The sequence below is a fragment of the Zonotrichia leucophrys genome, chromosome 11, assembly GCF_028769735.1.
Source record: "Zonotrichia leucophrys gambelii isolate GWCS_2022_RI chromosome 11, RI_Zleu_2.0, whole genome shotgun sequence".
Classification (NCBI taxonomy): Eukaryota; Metazoa; Chordata; class Aves; order Passeriformes; family Passerellidae; genus Zonotrichia; species Zonotrichia leucophrys.
In genome coordinates, this window is record NC_088181.1 from 134,057 (window position 1) to 161,460 (window position 27,404).

Sequence of the window (27,404 nt, forward strand, 5' to 3'; positions counted from 1 at the left end):
AGGCATCTTCCTCAATAAACTAAAGGGAAGAAACCACTCCCCTAACCAGTGCTTTGGAGGCACCAGTACCTGAAGGATTAAAGTAAGCTCAAGTTGTCATTAGTTTGGAGGTTTTTTCCTTTTTGTTTTTTTTTGGGGGGGGGGGTTGTTTTGTTTTGTTTAGTTTTTTTTTTGGTTTGGTTTTTTTTTGGTTTTTTTTGGTTGCTTCAAGACCCAAATAAACTCATAATTCTGGCAGCCAGCAGAAATTATGCAATTCTTCCCTCTTTGATGGCATTGCAAACCACAGATGATACCATTCCCAGAAGGCCACTTTTGCTAAGCAATGTGAACCTATGACTTCCAGCCTCAATTCCTCCATGGCTAGGATAAATGAGAGACATCTTGCATTCTTCCTGCCTTTTAAGGGCAGCTCCAAGTCTTCCCTTATTGCCATGGCAGCAAGTGGCCAGAAACTGAAGAGTTGCTCAGGGACAAGAGGGACTTGCCAACCTTCGAGCTAACAGACTGCTGATGCCTTCAGTGCAGAGGCCAGTGGTCACTGTGAATTTTACCTGTTTATACCCGCATCCGAGTTGGAGGACACAGGACCTTGCATTCAACCCATGCTCACTACACAACCATCAGCAAGGCTGCAGCTCCCCAGGTGACATGAGTAGCCCCTTCCCTCAGTGCTGTAGCTGGGCTGGCCCTGCTGGGGAGCCATGACCTGCTGTTGATCACAGTATTGCAATGGGCACTTCTGAGGCCACAATGGGGGCCAAGGATTCAGGGCTGGAGACAGGTTGGAAGGCGGTGGAGTGTGCTCAGCAGGTCTAGCCAGGACCCTTAGCCCCAGACTGGAGGGCAGACTTCTCATTGCAACAAGCCCCAAGGCCTTTGGATAAGGAATAGTACCTTTCAAAACCCTTTCACAGAGCAACATCTTGTATTGAAGCTGTTTGGACTGTCTTCTGCTGAGGGCTGCACAATTTCTTTCTTCTTTTGAATGAAACCTGACATGAGTAACCTTTGGAAGTTTATGCAGGTCCTCTCCAAGCACCTATGGGTTATTTTCTCACTTCCCCTCAGCTAGCCCCATCTCTTGCCATGCTGCAGCCCTGGCAGGGTTAAACACGGCACTGGGAGGCCTCAAGGACGATGCTGTATGTTCTGCCTAGCAACAATCCCCAAAGTGACGCAACTGGAGCCCTACCCGTCATCCTGCACACAGCAGTGGGGTTCAGGGAAGGCCACGGTGGAAGTCTGTTGCCAAGGTGGGGAAAAATGTGGCTCTGGAGACATAGGAGGCTCAGTTACATAATGTTGAGAACATGGTGAGAAGCGGGGTGGGGACAGAAGTGTACAACTGCATCTGTGGGTTTCTCCTGCTATTACAATGCCCTTCTCCTCTCACTGAATGTCTCCAGTCCTCCTCCAGACACTTTCACATGGGGTATGCAACCCCTATCCTCCCACCCCTTGTTGTGCAGTGTTTCACAGGACAAAAGCATGAACACACAACTCAGCAATTAGTGTTCTAGAAATATGGACAAGCCATCCTTCTGTGGTGCGGTGAAAGAGGCAGCCATACCCTGCAGGATGCATTTCTGTCAGCAAGGCTGCCATCTCTCTTCACTGTCAGGCCCCTATGCTCCCCACCAACATCCCACCCCACTCACTTGCCTCCACCCTCTGTAGTTTGCTTCTCTGTCCCAGCAGGTGAACATCACAGGTATCTTGTACATACCTCTTCAGCTCCCTCTTTCTTGTGTAGCTTGAGCAATTGATTTTTATCTCTTCCCACTGGAAGGAGAAACTAGTGACAACTTCAGCATTTTTTTATGGTACTGTCTTTCTCTGGTACCAAGGCTCCCAGAGTCCCATTTCTGTGAGCAGAGGTGAAGCCAGTAAAACCAAGCAATTCGGCTTCCAGACTGAGCTGCAGGCCCAAAGTGGGACTGACAAACAGCTGCTTGAGGAGAGCACAGGCTCAAGCATTGCTGCACTGACAAACCTGTCTCTGTCAGACTGCAGGTAGGTCATACACAAGGACGGTTTTGCCAATTCAGGGTGCACTGGGAGGTGCAGGGACAGACACCCAACTAGTACTCTGCATAAAAATCCACCAGGGTCGGTACCAAATCACTTCACTTGTTCCCCCTCCCCCCAAAAAAATTTTTTTGCTTTAATTTCCAGCAATGTATGTCTACTCCTTTCAGCAGACTGCAGGCTCTGACCATTGTGGGGCTGGGAGTGTACAGAGTCCAGCAGGTACAGGAGCCTTTGCTTGCTCAGCCTGGGCACTGGGTCCATAGCCAGCACATTGACAGATAGAGTGCACTCCAGGTTTGTGGGGAGTTGGAAGCACCAGTGAGCTACAGACCCAACAGCCACGATGAAAGACTTGCTATTCCTGTTACAGATGCTGAGAAGAATGTTCCACAAAGTGTGAGTGTTGCTGGTTCCTGAGTACAGGCACAGTGAAAGAAAACATCTTGTCCAGACTTGTGTCTGTTTACATCCGGGTAAATATTATCCAGGTAAGTGAATATTCTGTGTTTGACTTACAACTTCAGAGACTTGAGCTGTTGCATGATATGTCATAGCAGCTGTCCTCCACTGGCCTTGCAGCCACTGGGACAGTGACCAGCTAACGGGGGTGGTGTGGAAAGAGGCACAGTGGCTTTGTGGGGTGAGACGACACTGTGCGCTTACAGTGGCTGGTGTGGGCAGAACCGGCACTTCCTTCTCAAAGAACACAGGCAGGCTAGCCTTCTCATGACTGAATTACAGTCCCAGTGATGGAAACCTACCATCTTCTGACTAATCCACTCCTGCAGTAACTGTTCATCTCCTTATAAAATGGTGGAGTTGGAGTGTGTGTGAGAAACATTGAGGGTGCCTAAAATAAATCCCTTTTGCTTCAAGCTAAGCTCTCTGTTTTCTGACCACACCAACAGCAAACAGAGTGAACAAAATATTTCCCTGCTCTTGCCAAGAGATTTTTACAAGTTTGCAAGTTGTCTAGACACCTCTCTATTAACAAGCTTGCAAGCTGTTAACAGATGCTTGTTTTTTGAAATGAGATGTCTGTGATCAATCTTTTTCTCACAGGTTGTATTTCTAAATATTTCTTTTGCTTTCTTCTGAATCCCCTCCAGCTGATCCACTCGCCTCTGGAAAACAGTGTGCAAGACTGGGGCCAAGCCAGTCTGAAGTGGGGGCAGAAGAATTTCTTCACACGTCCTACATGTGACATTCCTGTTCATACACCCTAGAAATGTTAGTTTTTTCGCAACAGGATGACATTGTGGACTTGAGTTCAGTTTGTCATTCACAGTAACCTCCAGTTCTTTTCTACAGTACCTCTCTATCGTCACCATGCTGCACTCATTGTCCCTGTGATTATTTATTTATGTGGGACAGTCAATAAATCTGGTTGTGGTGTTCAGCAGTGATTGTGCTGCAGCTCCCAGCTGCCTCAAACTGGAGACATATGAGGCAGTTCATTACTTGCTCCTACCACTTTACCCTCCAAGTTCCCAGGGAGGGCACTGAACCAGGTCAGAGCTCTTGGTCCATGGCAAGCCAAACCACATCATTCCTCCCCTTAGCACAGCAATGACACCAGAAGTAGCCAGAAACAAAGAAGCCAAAAATAATAATAATAAAAAATTACAAAGAGAAGCCTAAACAGTGGAGAAGATTAATACTGGTATCCTCAACTTCCTATTGCCCTGTTCTGCTGACTGGTATTTGTTGCAGTGAAAACAGGAACCCAGAAGACAATGCTGACTGAGTTCAGCTACAGTACTTTGATCAGGAGTGAAGTGACACAAAGTATTTTTAAGATTTCTCATTATAGCAACAGAAATTAAAAAAGATTGACTCACTTCTGTGGTATCTTGAAGCTCATACTTCACTTTTTAGCAGCAAACACTCTAGTAAAACACTGAACACATCTCCAACAGAGCAATACTTCCTGCCTCTGTCTTTGAACAAGTAAATCACAGACAAATCCAAAGAAAGCTTTATCTCAGTTTATTGGATGACCAGCAGCAACACTCTGCATAAGAAACACTTATTCCATCCCTTCTTGTGACTCGTGATTATTCAGCTTAGTTCTTTATGTCCCTTTCAGTCAAAAGCTCTACTAAAAAAAATGGCACTGTGCATGACCCTGAAAGTTCACAAAGGGTTGCTAAAATTTTTAAACCCATCCAGCAAGGAGGCCTGCTTTCTGGCACGTCAACATGAGTGATGCAACATATGCTGATGAAAGGTTGTGTGCAATAGCCTCACAGCTGAGCACCTGCACTATCTCCAGACTGCTCATCCTAAACTCCCTATGGATTCTCAATTTTCTAACTTTGCACACAATTTCTGTCCCCTCTGTATGACCTGGGCTTTGAAACAATGGTTCTTTTGTTTTCCTTCTCTCTTACTTCAACCTAAGTAAATTCTAAGATGCATTTTCAGATCTCCAGAACTTTGTGAAATCAGGTGAAGTATTGAGGAGAGTGTTTTCCCACAGTGCTGAGGTGCAGTTTTTTGGCTTTTCACCATATAAATCTATAGAGTTATTGCTGTTGCTCCTGTAGAGACAGAAGGGTGAAACAGTCTGTTGCCACCAGCCTTGCAGATGGAGGAAATGTATTTCTGCATTTAAGAGACAAATTTGGAATGTGTGCCTCTCATGGCACATATTCAGGTACTGCGTCTGAGACCTTACAGTGTAACTGTTTTCCCAAAAATGTGTTTTCCTAAATGTAATTAAAGTATATCTTTGCAATTCTTTTGCTGTAAAAGCAAAGAGCTTTTACAGACAGTGTTTGGTCAAACTCTTGAATAAAAGCATTTGCCTGAATGTGGAGTTTTCTGTATTTTCAAATTGTCCTGCTGTCCTTACTCTTCTCCCTTTCCTGAATCAGCTCTGCCCTTACCAGTCCTGAGAAATGCTGACACTTGTATGGGTGAGATCCTGACTTGCCTTTGCTCCAATAACCAATAACCAATAATTCATCACCTCCTCTGCTGGAAGGTGATGGTTGCTGTGCTAAGGGGTCTCCTCCCTCCAGGATGGGAGAGCAGCAGGACATTATCGTCAGTAAAAAGATCCCATCATATAGTCTGAAGTGGCCTCCGGCAAAAAGACACAAAACGGTCTACTTCATTCTGTATGGCTAAATATAAAATAACATATCTAAAGAAAATTACCTGATCATGGTCTGCCAAGGGCTGAACTGGAACCTCACAGCTGCACTGCAGGACAGCTCCCACGGTGTTAGTGACTGTATCTGGACACACAGGTTCTGTGGTGGGGTAGCTGGAGAAGCAACAAAATGCTGTGCATTGCCAGGACAAGACAGACAGTTGTTCTGCTGATGTAAACTGCCAGTGCACTTGTGTCTTGAGTGCTGCATAGAGGTGTAATCACTGCTTCACAGGATGGGTTTAGGGGAGCCAGGGCAGGCCCAGAGAAGCTGGGAGTGGGTTTGCATAAGAAAGAGAGGCACGGATGAAGTTTACAGAGGCACGAGGTGGCAGAAAAACTGAATTAGGAACACTCACCAAAACTCACAGCACAGGAAAAGGCAGAACTTGTACAATTGTGAAAATTTAGTTAGATAAATTTAGTCAGTTTCCAGTGGATTCTAACAAGCATGTTCTGTGGTAGGTGAGAAACCTCGAGACGTTATCGCCACAAGGGGCTGCAGGGACCGTGTCCGTGGAAGCGAAGGGGAGCGGGCACACATCCCAGCAGCTGGTGAACCGTGCGCAGGTGCCGGAAAACCGCGCACCTGCGCCGAGGAGCAGAGCACCTTCAGACGGGGCAGGGCCTAGCCCGGTCGGAGCTTCCACTACTTTAGAGAAGTGGCGGCGGGGCAGAGGCGAGCGGACGAGACGGAGTTCACCGCGCCGGCGGTACCCCGGAGCGGCCCGGCCCGGCCCCCCGGCCCCAGCGCCGGCGGAGCGGGGCCGCGCCGGGCCATGGCGGAGCAGGGCTGCCCCCGTGCTGCGCGGGGGGAACGTGCCGGGGCGGGCAGGCGGTGAGGGCAGCGGGCGGTGAGGGCAGCGGGCGCTGAGGGCAGCGGGCGCCGAGGGCAGCGGGCGGTGAGGGCAGCGGGCGCTGAGGGCAGCGGGCGCTGAGGGCAGCGCCAGGGCTCCGGGTCGCCGCCGGGCCTGAGCGGACCGGGCTGGCGGCGGCGAGGGGCCTGGACGGGTCACTGCCATCCCTGCCATCATCTCTCCTTAGCGCCGTAGCCGCACCAGAGGCAGAGGGGCCGCGAGGAAGCCGCACCGTGCCGGGGTCGCTGGAGCGCCGCCACTGCCTGTACCTGCACACGGGCCGGGGTGAGCGCGGCCGGCGGGAGCCGCTCCCTCTGTCCTGCGGAGCGCAGCGGCTGGCCCGGCTCCCTCCCGGGCGCTCCTCTGCGGCCGCAGACTCACCTCGGCCTCCCCTCCAGCCTGCTGCCAGATGGTGGAGGTTCTGCTCGCCGTCCTGATCCTGGTCTGCAGCTCCGTGTCCTGTGGCTCGGCGGGAGGATACACCGGCCTCCCCGCCCTGGGGGGCATCTACTACTACCAGTACGGCGGGGCCTACAGCGGCTTCGGCGGAGCGGAGGGGGAGCGAGCCCAGCAGCTTGACCAACGTTTCTACCTACTGAAGCTGCCCATTGCAAGGGCAGCGATGGTCGTGGGAGGGTGTCTCCTGGTCTTCCCTTGTGTTCTGATTTTGGTTAGTGTTCTGCAGGTCCCGTGGCACTTCCCAGCATGGCTGCTGATTGAATGCACCTTGTACGTAGTGATTGCAGTTAGCACTGTGCCTGCTCTGTACTATTTCCTCCATTCTCTGCTGAGCGTTTATAATTCATCAGTGTGCAAAGAGAGAGAGCAGCTTTATCAGAGCAAAGGCTATCAGGGCTTCTGGTGCAGCCTGCATGGGGCAGAGATTGCTGCTGGCCTATTGGGCTGCATGGCTGCCATGGCATACCTGCTCAGTGCAGGCCTAGCTGTCAGAGATTACAGGACAGTTCATGAACAGAAACAGAAGCCACTGCAATTATAAGAACTTTCAAATGATTCTTCCACTCCAGTAATAGTCTTGATTTTTGCCAGTCTTACTGAGATGAAGCAGTATGCTTTCCTTTCTTCTGGACAGCACAGCCTTAATGCTACAGAACACTCACCAAGCTAGCATAGCTCTAAATATGGTAGAGTCAGGTTACCCGTAACTTGAATTTGCATTATTGAGTTATTAGTGGCTCAAAGCTGATGCAATGGATTGTCCCGGCCTCATAGGCAGCCCTTCCATCCCACTCTCAGGTGCCCTCTTCTCCAGTGAGGCCTTGCCACAAGTACTGCCACTACATGCTTTTGCCAATGAACAGCTTTTTGTAGCTGAAACTGTCTACAAAAGGCATGTGACTCTGCTGAGAAAAGAGCTCTTAAGAACAAGTGACTGAGGCCCATGGTTGTAACAATTAATTATTGCTTCCTTGTAGGTCTCTTGGAATTAACAGACCACTGTGAACATGACATTTACAAAGCCATGAAAATATCCTGAAAAAACCTCTCAAACTCAGTCAAACTTGTGATAAAATGCCTTTTCAAACTCCTGGAGAGGGTGCATTTATGTATGAAATGGTCTTTTTATATGACTTGTATACAAGAGTTTTGCTTAAAAAGATGTCCTGGATTGGGATAATCAGACAAAAGCTTTATGAGACCAAATGGGTGATTGAATATAGAAGTATATTATTTTCAAAATACATTTTCAGTGTACAAGTTGGAGAAATGAGACGCTGCTCCTAATTTTTTTTTTAGAAAAACTTATAGGAAATTTAACTGGGAAAAGTAGCACTAGAATCACCAACTCATGTCTTAAAATAAAATGCCACTTCAGAGCAGTGTCCACTGTGTGCATTGTTCATATGAGGATGGAACCGCTGTAGTTTCACAGATGAGTTCTGCCCATATTAAAAAAAAAACTAAACATACTAGAAACATGCTTTGCCTTGTATGTAGCTCTTCTTTCACTGGCACCAGTGACCAAATCCTCACAATTACCAAAACCATGGAACACTATTGAACTAGAGACACTAAAGTAAAACAGATGCTAAGTAGGAACACACTAGCTGCTTTGGGGTTAGTTTGATTTAGTTTGGTTTTAGTTCAGGGTTTTTTTGCTTTTTAACATCAAGGGTCTCAGCACAGGGATTTACGTGGACAGTCCATTGTTGTCCTGTTTCTGTTAACATTTCTGTATTTCCTCTTGTTGCAGCTACTTCTAGAGCTGTACAGTGCTATTGAGAGCAAGTTCACAGGGCAGCATTCCTCTAGCAGGAAACAAAGCTGCCTTAATAATTGGTAAGCCTAATTCTACCCTCACAGTGTTCTGAAAGAAGTTTTTGTATGGAAGGCTGATGAGTGAAATAGCACACAGAGCTCAGTGAATAACCTACACCACAGCTGCTGCTAGACACAGCTACCTTTGACTGGGATATTGCAGAGATTTTTTCCAGCACAGTAACAGAATCAGAATAAGCTGTTAGATGAAAGTAAAAATCTTTATTGCTAAGTCAGCTGAAAATTCAATGCAAAAATACTCTTCCTCCCTGTACCTCTCTATACATCTCAATGGACTAGTGTTTTCCAACAATCTTATGTTATTTGCCTTTCCAAAGCAATACACAGGCCACAGTGCTGAGGGCACATTCATTAGACAACCTACTCCCACACACAATAAAAACAGGGATCCTTATAGGTGCATGCTAGAGTGGGATACAGAAAATACTCTCCTTTTTAAAAACAAAACAAAAAAAAAACATGAAAAAGGATTATTTAGTAAACAGTTGGTACACTGCAATATTTAACATGCGCCAGATCATATGAATCATTTAAAAAAGGTAACATTTTAAACTGTGAAAAAAGAGGAAAAGTACAGTTGAGTCTTTAGAGAGCAATAGAACAGCAGACAATAATTGCACAAGACCAAAGAGGAGATCTGCCTGAAGAAAGGCCTTTGGCAAGTGAAACAAAAGCCACCAGCATCTATCTGGAAGGAGTGCAGAAACCCCACAGGTCCAAAGCCTTATGTGTGACTGAAGGTCCTGTGTACTACAGGAAAGATTTCAGACTTCACAGCAGCTTGTCCCTGAGAGAGGGGAATACTTCCTTCTTCTTGGAACAGGATGTTATCCTCACATCTAACTGAAGATTCCTGTCTGGTATGAACAGTCTGTGATGCTGCCTCCACTGGGGCCTGTTCCTTGCTCTAGGGGCAACTTGGGGGCTATCTCTTACCTTTAACACCGGAGCCCCCGTTACCCACCACTCAATATAACCTTTATGGGTTCCTTTTACAGAAACTTTTATGGACAGGACAGAGCAGTGCCTTCAGAGTACCCTTCTCAGCAAGTATGCTTATCAGCAGAGCCAGAATTATTGAAGAGATGGACCAGCAACGTCCTTGGCTGTGGCTGCATGCAGTGTGGGAGGGCTTGCATTGCTCAGCAGGGACAAAATAGCCTGAGGACCTCAAGGTGAGAATCCCTCTCTAACAGCAAGTCTGCAAATGAGTGGGACATTCACAGTGATGTGGTTATGTGATGATCACATAGTATCTCTGCAAACTCCAAAAACAAAAATCAGGGAAGGGACTGGAGAACAGAAAGATAACTGGGAAGACACTTTCTATACCCTGCTATGAGTCCTTCAGTAAACTCGCCCTTTCATACCTGTTCCACATACAGCATTGCTCCTTGGGAGCTTGAAATCTAAGGTAGTGTTAATAAATAAAGTAGGGGTGACACACAGGGAGGAAGGAAAACAAAAGGTAGTGGAGGGAAGCACTCTGTTCTGAGAGTTGTGCTCACCAGACAGATGAAGATAAACCAGCCACTGTCTGACCAATGTCAGAAAAAAACCCTTTTCTTTGGATGACAGTGACCTTGAAGCATGTCTCAGCAGTAGGAATCTTGTGTTAGAAAATCCAAGACATTTGTGTGAAAAAAATTATGCCAGTGTGTTTGCTGACACCCAAAACTGGCCTAGGAAAAAGCCGTACTTTTTGTCATGAACAGGCACTATTTTTAATGCATGAAAAAAATTTTGGATGACTGGAGAAAAAGCATCACAATGCTGTGGCAGAAATGGAAAAGCTTAATCCTTGGAAGAAGCACATGGAAAATACGCAAAAGCTGCTTGAGGACACCAGCACTTGTCTTAGTCAAATAGAGAAAGACTATTTGGAACAGGTAAAGTCAACTCAGCCTGCGCTGCCTGGAGTCCTTAATACCAGCTTCACAGAAATCTGTGGATTCTGCCTGGAATGTAAGAAAGATAACAAGCCATGTCTTCCATGACAGTTCACACCCATAGAAAATAGGAGCTGGCTGTAATTAAACTCCCTTTCTGCTTCAAAACCAGAGACAGCACTGAAGAAAAAGTTCAAGTAGGAATTCCTTCTGTTCCATTCTTCCACTACCTCTAAGAGGTGCAGTTCAGGAATCTGCGTGCTCTATTGCAGACAGATGTGTTTTCCTTATTCCTTCAACACTGAGCTAGGTAGAGCCATTCATTACTAACTCCTTGTGGCAATTCTGCCTGCAATACTACTGATTCAGACTGGCAAGGACACACTGGACTTTCCATATCAGTGCAAGAAATGGAGAACTGATTTTCATTCATACATGCTGCTCAGCGTGCAGGGCTTTTCAGAGTCTTACTCAGAAATAAGGGTTTCTGCATCAGTCTCATACTGAATGGAGGCTGTTCTACAGCCCTTTCAGGTATCAGAAACTGTGAGGCTAGGCACAGATATTTGGTAAAATTATCACCAGTGACAATCAAAAGTTGCAGTTGAAAACATTTGGGATGAACTTCTCCTGCATACTTATAGGATGATAACATGAAAGAGTTTTGGTGTTTAGCATCTGAATCTTTTCTGCTGCTTTTCCTCTGCCTAAAGGATTCAAATACTGTTGTTCCTGTGATTTTAAGAATTAGCTTCAACCTCCAGTTCCAAATGAAATAGGCATTTAAACAACCAAAATTGTGAGAGTTTAAACTTTGCAAAAATTTGGGTTCTTTCATGATTACACTGCAGCTAGCACAGAGTATATCCTAAAATGTTCCTCCTCATGCATGATAGAAATACCTTTTCTTCCTAGTGATAAGAAATTCAAGGTGCTCTGAAATCTCAGTAAAACTCCATTAGATTTTGTGAAAAGATCTATATTGACAGAATTCCACAAATAGTCTGCACAGTATTTCCTTCTGAGCAAGGCCCAAATTTGATCCAAAAATAGACAACTCAAGCCTTACAAATCTCTTCAGAAGAAATGTTTAAGTTTTCTTCATAAATATATAATTAATGAAGAAAAGGCACTAGCCCACATCACAGTAAGGATTATTGCACCACCACTGACATGACAAGGACACCTGCTATCCAGCTCTGTCAGAAAGGAAGACAAATCTGCATGCTACAGAGGCAGTGCTCTCCACAACTCTTATACAAGATGACGACATGAGCAGCCAACTTACACCTTGTACCAAAAATCCTAACGGAAACACAAGGCCTCTGAGTGCAGACTAGCCAGTTCATCATTAGTGGGACTGTTTTAAACATCTTTTTCAGTGCTGATAAAAATGTTAATAAGATGAAAAGTTTAATTTTTGCTTTTGTGCTGAAGGCTAAGCAGGAACAAGTTTCACCTTGTTTGTGGCCAAATTGGGCACGTACCATGAAATGCTGGTTGCTGTGTATTTGGAATATGATTCCTGCTTCCAGAGGCAAGCAAAGACACTGCAACTGACAATGCACAGGTTTATGCTGATGGAAAACAGCACTGGATGCTTCTGCCAGTCTTAGAGCAGCACACCACTGTTTACAGCTTGGCTCTTCTGGCTGAGCACTGAGACAAGCACAAGCTCCTGGCTTTATCCCATGTCTTCTGTAGAGGAAGCCTCTGCTGTGAAGCATCCATGATGAAGGTGGCCAGGCTGCTGCTGAGGTGGGTCTGTGCTCTGCAGCTAGAACCACTAGATCTACATGTTGCCTTAATCAACCAGTCCTGAGCTGATCTTTCCTGTGCTCCATATAAAATGAATTGTTTGGCACCTGCTTATCACTCAGCTATGTATTTTCTCATCCTGCACAGAATGATCCCACCATAACCTTCACTCTCCCCTACACCAGTGCTCATCACAACACTGGTACCCTGAGTCCTCCACTGTCCTAAGAACATCCATTGGGAAAAGTTCACAGCATACCTGCTGCAGAGTCCTTTCTCCCCTAACCCTAAATAATAAAGTGCTGGGCTGAAAGGGAAAAGAACAGTTTAAGTGCAATAAATAAAAGTGCTTGCAATTAATGTAGGAAACCATTCTCAGGTCAGCTTCATTGCAACTGTCTGTATTCTTTCAAGGAATAACAAAGTCAGATGCTGGGGGGGAGGGTGGGACACTGCATCAGAAATATTCACAGGACTCTAAACACTGAGCATTTCTCCCTCAGCAGCCTCCTCACCCCCCCACACACACCAGCCCCTTTCTGGCAGAGCTGGCAGAACCTCAGGGTTCAAGGACTTACCAGACAGTCCCTAACACAGAGCTCAGCTGCTGATCTGTGTGCTCATAGAACAGCTGAGATGCTACAGTGGTTGAGTGGGCAGCCCAGACGTTGGCCTTCCTGATTCTTCCTCAACTCCATTAAGGAAGCAGCAGGTGTCTGTACTCCTTGCAGATCCCAGCTCCCTCAGAGGGCATGACAGCCCTTATTAAACAGAGCTTTCTGGGACAGATAATGTGGGAATAGTACTCATAGGGTTACAAAGCTGTGTCAAACTCCTCTGGCAGGGATGCTGCATGTTCTTCTTTCAGCTCCTGATCTCCTCTATCCTCCTGGTGCTGCTTCATTTGTTCCTTCACTTCCTCTTCCAGATCATGTGGCACCACAAATTGATCTTCTGGCTCCATCTGGGATGGAGCAGCAAAATAGCCTGTCTTCTTCTTGGGTGCCTCTGTCGCTACTTCGATGAGGTTGAGGCTCTCCTCCAAGGGCACTATGGAGCCATTGGAAAGCTTCTTTCCATAAAGACAACATGTGGAAAGAGATTTTTGGAGTTCACACTTCTCCTTAACCCCTCTCTGCACAGTGTTGCTGTTTACACTGTTCTGCCTGCGAATGATGAGTACAAGCCCAGAGTCATCCTCTGGCCCTGGAGTAGAAGAGCTGTACTCTGCAGCAGGATGTTCTAATTCCAGACCCTTTCCTTTACAGCAATGGATGTCCACCTCTACCTCCACTTTACTGCCATTTGTCATCACACCTTCCACAGGCTGCTCATCATCACTATCTAGACCATTGTCAGACTGGTTGCTAGAGAAGGTGGCACTGGAAGGTTGGCGCTGAAAGATGCTTGAGGGGGGCACAGGATGTAGGCTGCAACGTCGTTCTTGTCGTGGTAGCAAGCTGCCATCAAGACCAACAGCACTGTGTTCATCTGATGCAGTAGAGCCCACCTCACTGCTAACCTCAGAAGCAGACAGTTCACTGCTGAACTCTGAAGCAATTCCACTGCTACATGAAGGTGTTGCTGGTTTGGTGGTGGTAGAACTAAATCCCCCAGGGCCTGTCAGAGTGAGGCCGTGCATCTCACACGTGCAGTTGTCCTCACTGATGTTCAGACATACCACCATTGCACCAACATTGTCTTGGCAACCATAGCTTTGTGCTAAAGTGCAGAGTTTCTTTGCAGCAGCTAGTGGGTCGTGTAGGTGCCGCACAGCTGAGACAGCTTCTGCATAAGAAAGGTGTTCCCAGAGAGCTTTGTTCCCTAGAAGTAGCAACTCATCTTGTACAGTCAGTGGAATGGAATAGACATGTGGTTTGGGCAGGATCCAAGGATGCAGGTACGTGCAGCCCAGCATCCGAGTACAGCAAGTCACACCATTGACTTTATTGTCCTGCAGACAAGAGAAATAAGGCAGTGGCATTGGATGTGCTATTAGGATCACTTAGAAAGCAAACTTTCCCCTGCTCATATGCTGGTTTGGAGCCTCGAGAAATGCCAGTTACACAGCTGCAGCACTGGAGAAAGGGATCTAGGTGCAGGTAGTACAGCACAAACATTCACTGATGACCAGGTACAATAACCATCATCCCCGCTGGCAATAACACACTTTTATCCCACAAGACTTTTTGTTGCACTCTGAAGAATTGTAGCAGACAATTCTGAAATGTGCAGCTAGTCTACCTGCAGTACACTGATCAGAGAGTCTCACTGATTAGTCTTATGTGAAACTTATTTTTTTTAGTACAAGACAGTGACTTTCAACTTTCTCAGTGCAAGACAGGTTACCCAGACATTAAACTATTTCTGTGTATTATCTGAAGTATTTCCCTCTTTATTAATGTATAACTGCATTGTGAAGTGTGGACACTACAACCCGAAGATAAAAAGAACAGGTAGGTATCTCATACTGTTTGTGTAATCAGGATGTATTACGCCCTTCTGCTAGATGGTCTCCTGGCCAGCCTGGCAGTGGTCTCCCATAAAGAGAAGTGCCCACAACCTTCAGTCCCTTTTCCAAGTCAGCGTTTTGAGTTTAATTTCAGTGTTCTTAATTTCTGTATCCTCTGGGTGTCAGCACTGCTGCTGCCGCCAAGTATTAAAATCCAGCAGATGAGACGCACAGGGAAGTCTCTTATACAATAATTTCACATTTCTTTTTCAGAAGCCATTAATGAGCCAGTTTTTAAACTATTTAACGTGCTACATTAATCCCATAGTTATTTTCAGTCAGTAGCCAGAGTGCTACACCTTGAAGAGCTGTAACACAGTTACCCATTATGCTCATGAAAAATACTGCTATCTAGCAATTTGATACTTTTAAAAGGACCCACTGAGCACACAGCTACAGTGATCGGCACTAGTTTCTCAAGATCTTTACAGACCTATTTTTCCCACTCTTTGGAACTTCCCTGTTATTTCCAAGTGTTTAGAAAGTTAACCTTTACAGATTTTCTAGAAATAATTTTAATACTTTTGTGTACTACAAGTCATCCTGTGCCCATAGTTCTTAGGCCAAAGAGTTTTAGGAATTTGCAAATTCCTAAAATTTAGCAAATTTTGACAGTGAATCAGCAAATGAAGCAGAGCAGGAAGCACTAGATCAGAACCTTCATGTCACCCTCTCCCCTATAATGTTATGCAGACAGCCGAGCTCATGTATTTGTGCCCAGCTTTTATGTGAGTGTGGAAGCTGAAGTGAAAAGGGTCCAAACCAACCTCTGTTATAATGGCTTTTTGTTCCTTGACTCTCCTGGCTTCTTCTGAACATTGTTCAAGACTGAAGACTTTGGAGAGAGGCAGTGCTTTTCCGCTTCGGCACAGAACGGCTTGGCACGTCCCCACATTGGCCACCGTCAGAGAAAAGTTGCTGGCTGGATCAGCGACCTCATTACGAATGTAGCAAAGGACAGCAGAGGAACCCAGCTTCTGCCCAGCCATGCCCAGCTTCCTGTTGGAGGAGAAGGTGTAGGAGGCTCCAGACTCTACTGGCAGGCATTCTGGAGGGCTGCCTCACCCCACTTAACATTGATATACCTTATGCAAGTCCCATCAGGACCAGCCTGCTCACTGTCCTACCTGTGGGAGACCAAGAAGGTGTTGGACATGAACATGGTGTCAGACTGCTGTACCTCCTCCAGGAGCACATCAGCCATGGTGCACTGCAGCAAACGTGGCAGTTCTTCATTCTTGTCACCATCAAACATGCCATACACAGCCTCTACCCCCTCTGCAAAGCTCCCCAGTGCCAGGGATGATACACACAGCCTGTCAGAAAAGCATACAAGCTAAGTTAATATGTCTCAAAAAATTATCTTGTTCTCAAAACCACAGCCATCAGGCACCTTGCTGTGAGTGTCATTCTCACAGGGCAGCAAAGCCACTATCCCTACATTCACTAGCCTGGGAGATGTACAGCTGCATTTTATTATTGGAACTCCCAAATCCTCCTTGACTACATGCAGGAGAGGGCCACAGGCACAGCTGGCAAGAGAAAAAGCATCTTTGCTGCAGAGGGAAGGAGAGTCCAAGTGTACTGGGAAGTGTGAAAATTGAGGCAAAAGGTAATGTGGAGACATGAGTTACCAAGACTTAGTAAGAGATTCAGAGAGAAAAAGGGAAGGATGAGCTCTTGGCAAAACAGGTCTGCTTTGGTGCTCAGCAGTGCACTCTGCCCCATATCCTCAGAAGACAGTGTCAGTGTTCAGCAGACCATAATACTCACTTATTTCTTTGGCCTGCCATCTCAGCTACTCCGTGACTCCAGAAGACAGAAGTGAGTGCCGAGTCTGCCGGGAGGGAGGGCTTAGCATCAATCTTCAGTGTGCTAATGTGACTACAGAGAGAACAGAAGTTATGCTTTTCTAGAACCTGCTGAACAGGCCTTCGGACCTTGTCCAGTCTAGTTTTAGACAGCAGTCTGTGGAAAGAACTGCATGAAGGAAAGGAGTTTAAGGTCTAGGTCTTCTGGAGATGCCTGGCTGCTTATGACAGAGACACCTGGGAAAACTTCATACCACCTGAAAAATTCCTTGCTCTGATGTTTCAGACCCAGACTTCTCCCTTCCCAAAGACAGTAAGTCTCAGCTGCCTCAGGCAGGGAATGTTATTCCACCATGCAGTGATAAAGTGCTTTTACTTTACTATCCCATTTCCTCTCCTGGCAAGAGTTACCCTTCCCTGTGCAGGTCACTACTGGATTGACATGTCAATGGCTCACCTGAAGATATCCAGTGTCTTGTGTTCTAACACCAGGTTTGTGTTTCCACTCAGATCCAGCTCTTGCAAGGCACCTGGCAGTGCCTCAGGGATTAGGATTTCAGTTAACTCATTGCAGCTCAAATCCACAAACTGCAGTAGCAACAAACAGCATGACAAAGAAAATACTGTGTTGTGTTGTGTCATCAGTTACTCCAGTGCTCCTTACAAACATCATACAACCCTGCTACTTATTGTATCTCATACACAGGTCATGGAAATGGATCTGACTTGTCAGAAGAAGAACGATTTATAAGCAACCTGTAATAGCCATGACTCCTAATACTGAAAGACTAGGTCACACCAAAGATAAAGGAAAGGCCCTATATGCAAACCTACCTACCTATTTAACACTGCCCACTGTCTCAAATGCAAGAAACCAGAAATGTCAGAGACAGGAGGTAAAGGTGAATGACATGATCTTTGATCAACTCAGAAAGGTGAGAGATCTAGAATGCATATTCTGTGGCCTTTTCTCGGGTTGATCAAGCAAAATCATTGAGCCACAGAATGTCTGTGCTGGAAGAGACCTTAGAGCTCATTTTTTCAACACATCTGCCATGGGCAGGGACACCTTCCACTACAAGAGGTTGCTCCAAGACCTGTCCAACCTGGCCTTGAAACTTCCAGGGATGGGGCAGCCACAGCTTCGCTGGGGAACCTGTGCCACAGCCTCCCCACCCTCATAGGGAAAAGTTTCTTCCTAATATCCAACCTAGACCTACTCTCTTTCACTTTAAAGCCATTCCCCCTTATGCTATCAATCCATGCCTTTGTTCAAAGTCCCTCTCAAGTTCTCTTTTAGTCACTTTAGGTAAAGCAAGGTTGCAATAAGGTTACTCCAGACCCTTTTCTTCTCCAAGCTGAACAACTCCAAACCACTCAGCCCACTGCCACAGCAGAGATGCTCCAGCCTTCTGATCATCTTCATGGACTCCTCTGGACCTACTCCAACAGGTCTAAGTCCTTCTTGACTGCCCTTGAAGTGCTGAGGACTCAAGAGCTGGGTGCAGCCCTCCAGGTGGGATCTCATCTGAGCAGGGCAGGGGGGCAGAATCCCCTCCTTACCCGCTGTCTATACCACTGGGGATGAGCCCAGGATGTGTGGGGGGTTTCTGGGTGCCCGTACATATGGCCAGGGCATGTCCAGCCTCTCACCCAGCAGCTTCCCCAGGCCCTTCTCAGCAGGGCTGCTCTCAATCATTCATGCCCAGTCTGGATTGATACCGGGGCAGCCCTGACCCAGGTACAGCACCTCGCACTTGGCCTTGCTGGGACCTCCTGTTCTCTCCGAGCAGTAACTCATTCTATAGCCCAAACTTTACCCAGATATCTCTTTATCTTCTCTATACAAATACCTGAATACGGGGCAAATGCAGGATTTCTGGAAAAATGCTGATTTCATTAGAGTGTGCAATAAGTGTATGAAGCAGCTTGCAGTTTGCAACGGTTGTAGGAATTGTTTTCAGTTTGTTTCCACTCAGATTCAGTTCTTCCAAGTGCTCCAGCTTACTAAGTTTGCTGAAATGGAAACAAAAAAATACTGTATCTTACAGACATGAACTTGTCACTTTCTGAAGTTGCAGATGAGGTATCTATAGACACTGTCCTTGACGAGCTACTTTTCTGATTTACTGACAGGAGATCCAAAGTCCTAAGAGATGCTCTGTTAAGATGCAGGGTCCCCAAGCCTGGCTTGGATTTGTACAACAGACAGACTCTTCACCATCGGTGCTGAAGTTGCAAAGAAATATCACCCCATCCCCCCACACACGCAACACAACAAGTTACATCCCTTGGTCCCCCTGGATGGCACCTTAACTAGAACAGGAAAACCTACAGCCAACACTACCCTGTACCAATCCCCCTTAACATGCTTCTCCTCCCTTTGTATGTAGAAATGTCAGGTTTTTGTCTTCAAGCCACAGGGAAAGCATCTCACTCTGACTTTGACTCACGTCCAATCATGGGGAGGCGGCAGCTTCCTCCCAGCATTGTCTTGCCCAACAGCCTTACTGACTTACCTTGCAGGGAAAGTCTGCAGGTTGTTGTTTGCCAGATGCAGGATCCGTAGGTTTGGGTGTCCCACCAAGACAGGGATGCATTGATCTGTGAGGTTGTTATTAGTCAGGTATAGCAGCTGCAGCATGCTCAAACTCTCCTCCCCTGGACATGTGGAGGGCAAGGACTCCAGACTATTGGCAGATGCATTCAGGTACCTGAGGCTAACCACAGCAAGCACAAGAATCAGATTTCACATCAACCAAACCACTCCATTAACAAGGAAAAGGAGCTGTACAAATGCCAGTGTAGACAGCAGTATGAGACAGGAAGCCAGACAATACTGTAACATCCCTAGTCACATTAAGATTTGTGAGTCTACTAATGACTTACTAGCTATATGCACTGTGGATGCATTTTTACAGTAAACAGTGAGTACTGAAAAGCCCATGGGTAATACTGGTGGAAGCAGACAACATAAAACTTTACTTAAAGAAGGGCTTCTTTAAAGAAGGGGTAACTCCTGTGTGAATACAGTTAGGAGAGACTGTTCATTTGTAAAGGGTCTCTCTTGTTGCTCTCAAATGACCTGAATCTGACTGGTTTCTTTTCTTTGCACTTGAACTTACGACTACTTTTAAAGACAAAGTTCTTCTGGCAGCTTCTGTTTTCCTGTAATTATACAGTAACATGAACTGATTCCTTCAGATCAGCTTGATGGCTTCCCTTATGGCACCTGAATAACCGCCTCATCAAGGGCATACCTCATAATCTCTTATGCAAATGGCACCTTGCAAGGACAGTCACACAGGTGCCACTTTCAGCCCATACACTCCAAAGGATAATGCGGACAAAAGATGTTTGATACTGACACTCACTTCAGAGCTTTGACAAAGAGTGTCTCTGGGAGTTTAGTCAATAGATTGTGCTGAAGGTCCAGCACCTCCAGTGGAATGTGTTCTTGAAGAGGTGGAAGGCTCTGCAGATGATTGTGCCCCACCATCAACTTCCGAAGACTTAAGCTTCTGAGGATCCTAGAAAGACACAGCGTTTTCTATTTAACTTGGTTCATTCCTCTTGACATCCACAGAGTGGGAAAGGTAGTATTTAATCCACTTAATTTGCTTGTACAACAGGGAAAAATTAAAATACACTGATCCATAAAATGTAAACAATTATAAAGCAGAACAACACACAGGGTAAGATGACTCAAGTCTCTCTGATTGCTTGGATGCATATCTTCGTTTCCCTCTACACTACTACTCTTTGGTATCTTGTGATTTGATTATCTGGGTGTGCATGTGCCCAGCATTCTCTCAGGCAGACAAAGAAAGAAGTCACAAAGGAATGCTTTAAGTGCCTATTGTCACTTGTAGGTAGAAAGATATGCTTCCACAGTGCCAACATAAATTCAAAGCTTTAACTAGCGGCTTAACACTCCTGTGTTATTTCTGAGGCAGTAAATTATTCTTTGCACAATATACTTAAAATTTGGTCCCTTTAATCCACTGGATTGGCTAAAATTCTCTTCTAAGGTCTCACTATCACATCTTTGCTATGTCCTTTTCTTGCTTTTGATGCATATAGTTTTTCTGTGACAATCACTGGAATGTCACTGCTGTTCACCTCCTATGTCTCTTGCTTCAACTTCTCCAACCCATGTTCTGCATTTCTTCCCTGTTAACCACTTCTCCATTCAATTTTAGTGCAACTTACCCCAGGCACTGTGTCATTTATCAAATCACAACCCCATCAAACTCCCTTATTAGGCTGAGAATGTTTATGGTTTGCTTCTTCCTAGGCTAAATAACTGCAAAATTATATTCATTCTTGGCTCTCATTCACTGCATTTCTGCAGAAACTGAAAGGGAAATAGGGAGAAAAGAGCTGGCTGATGGAGTACTGTGAAAGCTACATTTGAGATCAGCTGATTTGTCCCTTTGTGATAACTGCCTGTCAAAGGTAACAGATGAAATTGCTGTGGCATGATGCAAAATGTATTAGGGTCTCACCTATGGCCTGTGTTTACAGACAGTATGATATTAACACATATAAATCACAGCAGCATGCTCTATGCCAGGTGCAAACAGCTGCAGTAGCAGCCGAAAGCACAGGACAGAATTACCTAGCCCCTACTGTTCAAAAGGCTGACCTAGAAACTAGTTCTTTCCAACATTTGAATACAGAGCATTTATGATGCTACACAGAAAAAGTAAGTGAGAGTAAGTATCTCGAGATAACAAGGAATTAAGCAACGGGAATAGCACTGCTTTTCTCTTCCCAGACAGCCCATTGTAGAAGAAAGCTCAGCTCTGTTTACAAAGGTTTTCTGACCTCGATGGAAGCTCCAAGAGTAGATTGTAGCTCACATCCAAAACTTCCAGTTTCTTTGCTTCACAGGCCCAGTCTGGGACACACTGTAGTTGATTGCTGAGAAAGGCAAGTGGGAAAAGCTAGAAACCAGCAGTCCATATGGAAAAGACACTGAATACTGCATGATTTTAGTGACAGCCAAACCAAAAGCAACAGGCAAAAAATGAACAGCATCTGAGTTAGTCACGGATAATGCAAACTGAACTGGCTCATGACTTGGCAGGGCATCCTATCTTACAGGTCTCACAATGCTGCTCCAAGGGCAGATGTAGGCAACGAAACCAATAGCAGAGATCACTCGGAACTACTCTAAATGTTTGATCCACAGATCCCCCCCACTCAGTTCAGTAAGCTGCCACAGTTCAGTGGTCCCTGCTTGAATTTTTTTTTTCCCTAATCACAGCCTACAGCTGAAGGACAGCGAAGTCACCTGAAAAGGTCATACTGGTTCAGAAGGGCTTCTGGTCTGGGACACTTTCATCATTGTTTAGTGCTGGGCTTTGAAGTTCTATTGTTTTTAATTGCTCTCAAGATGTCCAGATACTTGCTTTAAATTCTGTTGTGTATTATCACTTACTGAGAGAGTTCTAGACATGTCAGTAGACCAGGAACCGGATAAATATTGACAGCTGTCAGACCTGATGAAGTAAAGCAAATAAGTATGATTGCAGAGCTTCAGAGAGAAAACAGCACAGAGATGCAGCTTATGCAGTTATGAAATGAGACTCACACTCTTTCTTTATGGAGACTCAAGGTCCCCATTGATACTTCCCATCATGGAGTTCACACTTCATACATCTACCATATGACACACTATAGTGTCTCACTATCCATTTCTCCATCTGTCATGTGGAGCACAAGAACAAGGGGGAACTGTACTTTTCTTTGTGGGCTCCCAAACAGATTTCAATGGAACATGAATTCCTTGGACATAACACCACAATCTCCACACTGTTACACAGCCTGTGTACACCAATGCATATGCGACCCATAGAAGCTAACCTCACAGGACCCATTGCATATGGTTTCACCACAACGACATCAATGTAAGTATTTTTTTAATGCGTGAGAGAGGGCAAAAGGCTGTTTTCCTTTGCTCTCAGGGCTTAAAGGGAAAAGGCAAGTGAAGAAGACAAAGAGACATACAGTTGCTGTTGGCATACAGGGCCCGAAGGGAGAAGCCGCTCAGTGTCAGCTCTCTCAGCTTATTTCGCTCGCAGTGCAGCTGCTCCAGGCTGACCAAGGAGCTCAGATCCAGATCTGTCATCTGATTGTCTCGTAAATCCATGTAAGCCAAAGATTTGTTCCCCTCCAGTGTGTCAGCTGATGCTCTCTTCAAGTTGTTCAGCCTAAACTCTCAGAGATGAGTTAAAAAGTCAGAAAATAAGACACTGAACAGTGCACATTGGTAAGAGAGAAGAAAGAAGAGGAAAGGAAGAATTCTGGTGAAGGCTAACACCAGAGGTGAGCACAGTGAATGAAATGTGTGACAAGCAATGGTGAATTTCAGGCAGTGAATACAAAGAAAAACACTTCCTTTGTCTACACTGCTACACATAATAATTTTAATGATTCCCAAATTCTTAAGAGAGTCTGAAAAAAGACCCAGTCTAGAAAACAGAAACCAGGGGCAGCTACTCTGCATAGAAACAGGAAGCTAATGCAGAGAACAGATACTAGACTGCCTTGCCACACACAAAAAGATCTCTGTCCCTTTCTGAGAGATCTGCAGTTGGCAGCCTGGAGAATCAGGATCACGTCTCTAGGGCAGGGAGGCAAAGAAGGGAAGAAAAGATCAAGGTTTGATCTCTTGAGCTACCAAAGCTCAAGGTAACAGCAAATCACAAGAGGAAACTAGAGGGCTGGGTCACATTTGGCATCTGGCACTGCTCAATTAAGCTTGCTTTTCCAAGTGGATTCTGCATACCCTCAGAAACAGAACTCCATAAAAGCTAAAGAACCAATAAGAGAAAAAAGTGAACCTAGCTATTACAGCAAAATGTACCAGAAGTTGCACAGATCCTCTGCTGTAAATGGAAAGTACGAATCTGTTTTATAGACACCTGCCAGTTTCAGCCCTCACCTCAGGTCCACACTTTTGATGTGACCCATGCGGTTCAGCACTGCCAGGTCCAGGGTCTCTATCGAGTTCCCTGCCAGGGCTAGTTTGTCTAAGGTGACAAGTTTCTCACAAATTGCTGGCAGTTCACAGAAGTTATTGAAGGAAAGCCCAAGACAGCTGAGCTGCTGCAGGTTTCCCATCTCTTCTGGTAAGGATGTGAGGAAATTGCCATCAAGACAGAAGCTCTGGAGACTGCAACAGTGAAAAAGAGAAAAAATAATTCTGCAATGAGCAGTGAACATCACATATCATATTTTCAGTGAATTTTCTCATATAGTTAGCTGATCTCAATGTCGTTATTTTTAAATAACAGCTAATTTTATTCTTATACATGTAAATTTACTAAAGTACTTTTATCATACATGTAATAGGCTTGGAACTTCCAGTTGTGCCAAAGATTGTAAGTTAACATAAGCAAAATACAAACCAGTACTTACATTGTAAATGAAAGATATTTACCTAATTACCTAATTTTCTACAAATGGCACAGTTTAATCACTTCCTACCACACTAATGCACTAGTAGAAGATTTTTACACTAGTTGTCCATTCCAACACATACTCAGAAAATAAAGTAGCTCTGTCATATGATGAATTGTTTCAAAGGTTGTATGGCTTTTGAGACTCATATTCCAAGTATACAATTCCCTTACTATGATTATGTTCCAACAGAGATCTTTCTGTTTTTAGTGATGGTAGAAATGAAATCTGAGGCCACAAAAAGTTCTTATGTAATAAGGGCTCAAGGAGTCATCAAGATAACTGGACCCATAACTAAGCTATACACCTCCAGGAAGTGTATGCCTACATACAACTTTATCCTCACAGTTTGCATATGGCTAGAAGATTATTGTGGAAATTACTTGTTCACATCCAGTGTGGCTGCAGACACTCCTTCTTTAAAGATACAAGTTGGAGGAAAAGCAGGCCACAATAAATCAACATTTCAATACTGATGTTTATCCATATGTACATTTAGATAAACATCTATTCATGTTTATCTAAATGTACTAACAGTCTTGCAATAAAATTTACCTAAGCTTAAGCTCTTATGCATTTGGGGCAGCTACTGGGGAAAATGGACAAGACTCCAGCAAACACTTTAAGACAAAATTTTCAGAGGGGATTGCTCAAGTTTTTTCATGTTAAAATCCTCTAACACAAAAGCAGCTAATTCTGTAGAACACAATCAAACATACCAGTGCTGACAAAAATCACTAGACCCCTGTGAGAAGTTATCACAGAAAAGTTTGTACAATATATTAAAACTTCAATAGAAATTACATCAGTACTGAAAATATTAAATTCAAATAACAAATGCAGAAAATCAAACAACTCTGAAGCTGCAGAAAAATGCACATAGACTTATTTGAGAAACAATGCAGTTGCCTTCAGTGCTTCATCTGTATTAAGTTTCCTTATCTTTTCTGCGCTAGAAGTTGTGATGTTTTCCTGGTAATGATTAAGGGATTGCACATCTTGACCTTCTGCTGGAGTCAAATTAATTATTCAGCCTTCATGGATAAAACAGGCTGCCCTGGGGTTTTTTTTCACACTTTCAAAAACAGTAGTTGCACATCAGTAGTGCTCAGCTGAGGCACCAAGGGTATTTATGATCACAGATGTAAAGAACATACTCACTTCAACAGCTTGCCAATCTGACTTGGCAAGTAATGAAGTCCATTACAGGAAATATTAAGCTCTGTCAGAGTAGAGATGTCACACAGTGATACAGGAAACTCTCCCAGTCTATTATGAGACAAGTTCAGACTCTTCAACTGAGAAAACCTATTAGCAAGAACACTAGTTAATTCACAAAATACATGTCCAAAAGCAAAAATACACAAACCAGTCATAAAGAATTCGTAAGTATTTGTACACTGGTGATACAGTCAGCTAACTCATTACAGAAGTCTCTGCATAAATTTGAGTTTAAGTCATTGATATTCTTCTCAACTGTCAGGCTGAAAGTGATCAAATACCACGGATTTACTGCAGGAATTGATAATGACCTTCTACACTGACTTAACAAGCTTCGTCCTAGTGACTGCTACTAAGATTAAGGTGACTAAAATGCTCAGTTAAAAAAATTTACCTTAAAAGAATTAACTATAGTAAGAGTCTACAATTATGTAGCTTGGGAAAAGAGGAGCTGAAAACGTTCACTAGGACCTATTCTGAGAATAAAACAGAAAGCCAAGCCAGGCTGTAAAAGGGAAAACTAGGAAAGCGCTTGCTTCATGCTGGGAAACCCAAGAGCTGCACCCAGAGGTCCTGGAACAAGATTGCACAGCCACAGTGCTCCTTGCTCAGCAGACTGCATGGCACACACTGCCCCAAGCACAGAGAGCTCCACAGTCAGCACAGCCCCTCCAGTGCCTGAGAAAGGGTTACCCAGCCCAGCTCCGTCTGTCACCATGCTAGCTCCAAAGACACAGAAGGAACTTAGCGTGGCTGGGGTAACACACAGCAGGGTTCTCCTCCAAGAGTTCCTGCCTCCTGCCACAGGAAGCAAAAGTATTGTTCCCCAAGTATTGTTCCCTCTTCATCCCAAACTGGAACCACCAAAAATTAATTCAGTGGGGAAATTAGTATCTCACTTCAATGAGACAACTGCAAATTTCATGTACCAGAGAACTACTTCTTAGAAACATGCAGTTATTCATCTGCCTCCCCCATCCGACTTTTCCCAGGCACTGGTGAGTAGCTCTTATCTTGAAACAAATGTTCTAATATCAGTAACAAAACCAAGGTTAATTAGTTTGAGGGAGAATATTACTTCTAGCTTGAGATGTCTTGAAATACAGGACTGAAAGGTTTTGGAGTTGTTTTCTTCTTTATAGTGCATTTTTTGGATTCAAAATACTAGTAATGATCTGTGTAGGAATTACACATAATATTTCGCCATTTTGCTTTATAACCTTGGGGGATGTTGTTCTTTTGAAAGAGGAAGCATAGCTGAAACTTGGACATGAGTTGTTTGCTTTGAGCACCCCATCATATGAATAAGGGCACAGGCATTTTTGTTTGCTACAGCCACAGACTCTCTTGTACTGCAACTGAAAGCCAAAGAGAAAAAGATTCTATGTTGGTAAAAGCCTTCCTCAAAGGAAGCAGAATGCAAAGGTCTAACAATGATACAAAAATTAGAAACTTGCACACAGAACTCCACCGTAGTATTGGAAAAAAAGGAAACAATGAGGATGAACCTAAAGATTTGAACAATCTCATTAGCTGGTTCAACTTTAAGAGATTTAGGACAGGTCATGGCTCTCAGGGTTTGAAATCAGCAAATGCTTTAATAAAACTGCTTTCTCAGGAGTTCTGCAATGGCTTTTGCGGCACCTGTTGTTAGTGTCAAGCAGTGTTTCCTCTCTCTAACAGCATAGTGAGCAGCTGCTCTGAGAGACACAGCATTAAACTCAACAGCACAACTGATGTTTAGAATTTATCCCTCTGCAAAAATATCAAGGCAAGCACAAGAGGGGCACTACAGTTTCCAAAAGCTGAAGGGAAACTGGTATATGACACAGCTTGGTCTGTTTCCTCAAGCAGACTTCCATACTCAGTGGGGAGGACAATACTCAAAAGCCTTTTGAGCTCTCCTTCTGTTCCTTCTTCTTTGCCTCAGTAAGCTCATGTAGTGATGTGGGAGTGGAGTGGAATGGAAATGCAACTCTCATTCAAGCTGTATATACGAACCAGGTATTATAAGGGATAAAGATTCCAAAATCGTTGTGGCTCCTCAGGTTATGGTTTGTGCTCTCACAGGGCATACTGAGACAACAAAGAAGTATGGAAACACAGCAGTGCATCTTCCATGGGATTACCATCCTCTGTTTAGCATCCCAAACTGGTGCTGCCCTGAAATATTCCAAGTTCAACACATCCCGTTCTGCCACCAAAGCACACCAGCAAATATTTATCAACTAGCTAAAATGCTGACAAGAGACATGCAGATGTATACGTGTGTGCACACACATGTATCAATGAAGACCAGATCTCAATGTTTTTCAGATAAGGGGGATGCTTGAAAGGCACTACAATATATAAAAAATAAAGTAGGAGATGTAACAAAGCAGGTAGGGCTAT

General features: G+C 44.7%; 2 protein-coding genes across 3 annotated transcripts in view; one reads left to right on the forward strand and one right to left on the reverse strand.

Annotated features, from left to right (window-relative positions):
• The first annotated feature begins 5,782 nt into the window (after positions 1–5,782).
• MARVELD3 (MARVEL domain containing 3) lies at positions 5,783–8,194 on the forward strand. 2 transcript variants are annotated; one of them, XM_064723605.1, is made up of 4 exons: positions 5,783–6,032; positions 6,239–6,336; positions 6,450–6,721; positions 7,488–8,194. In XM_064723605.1, exons 1-4 carry the CDS (start codon positions 5,974–5,976, stop codon positions 7,500–7,502), a joined length of 444 nt encoding a protein of 147 aa, XP_064579675.1. In that variant the 5' UTR covers positions 5,783–5,973; the 3' UTR covers positions 7,503–8,194. The 2 variants fall into 2 exon arrangements, with proteins under 2 accessions (XP_064579675.1, XP_064579674.1); XM_064723604.1 differs by having other exon boundaries at positions 5,802–6,032; positions 6,450–8,194.
• A 2,651-nt stretch (positions 8,195–10,845) lies between these two features.
• The window catches only part of PHLPP2 (PH domain and leucine rich repeat protein phosphatase 2), a 29,673-nt gene continuing 13,114 nt past the window's right edge, over positions 10,846–27,404 (reverse strand). The window contains exons 7-19 of the mRNA XM_064723580.1: positions 24,954–25,100; positions 23,275–23,505; positions 22,338–22,540; positions 21,769–21,829; positions 21,153–21,248; positions 19,697–19,852; positions 18,842–19,042; positions 18,176–18,338; positions 16,780–16,910; positions 16,285–16,395; positions 15,639–15,827; positions 15,279–15,510; positions 10,846–13,953 (exon numbers count right to left, since the gene is read on the reverse strand). Coding sequence (XP_064579650.1) covers positions 12,814–13,953; positions 15,279–15,510; positions 15,639–15,827; positions 16,285–16,395; positions 16,780–16,910; positions 18,176–18,338; positions 18,842–19,042; positions 19,697–19,852; positions 21,153–21,248; positions 21,769–21,829; positions 22,338–22,540; positions 23,275–23,505; positions 24,954–25,100 — 3,061 coding nt within the window. The 3' untranslated portion in view covers positions 10,846–12,813. The remainder of the gene's footprint in view (positions 13,954–15,278; positions 15,511–15,638; positions 15,828–16,284; positions 16,396–16,779; positions 16,911–18,175; positions 18,339–18,841; positions 19,043–19,696; positions 19,853–21,152; positions 21,249–21,768; positions 21,830–22,337; positions 22,541–23,274; positions 23,506–24,953; positions 25,101–27,404) is intronic.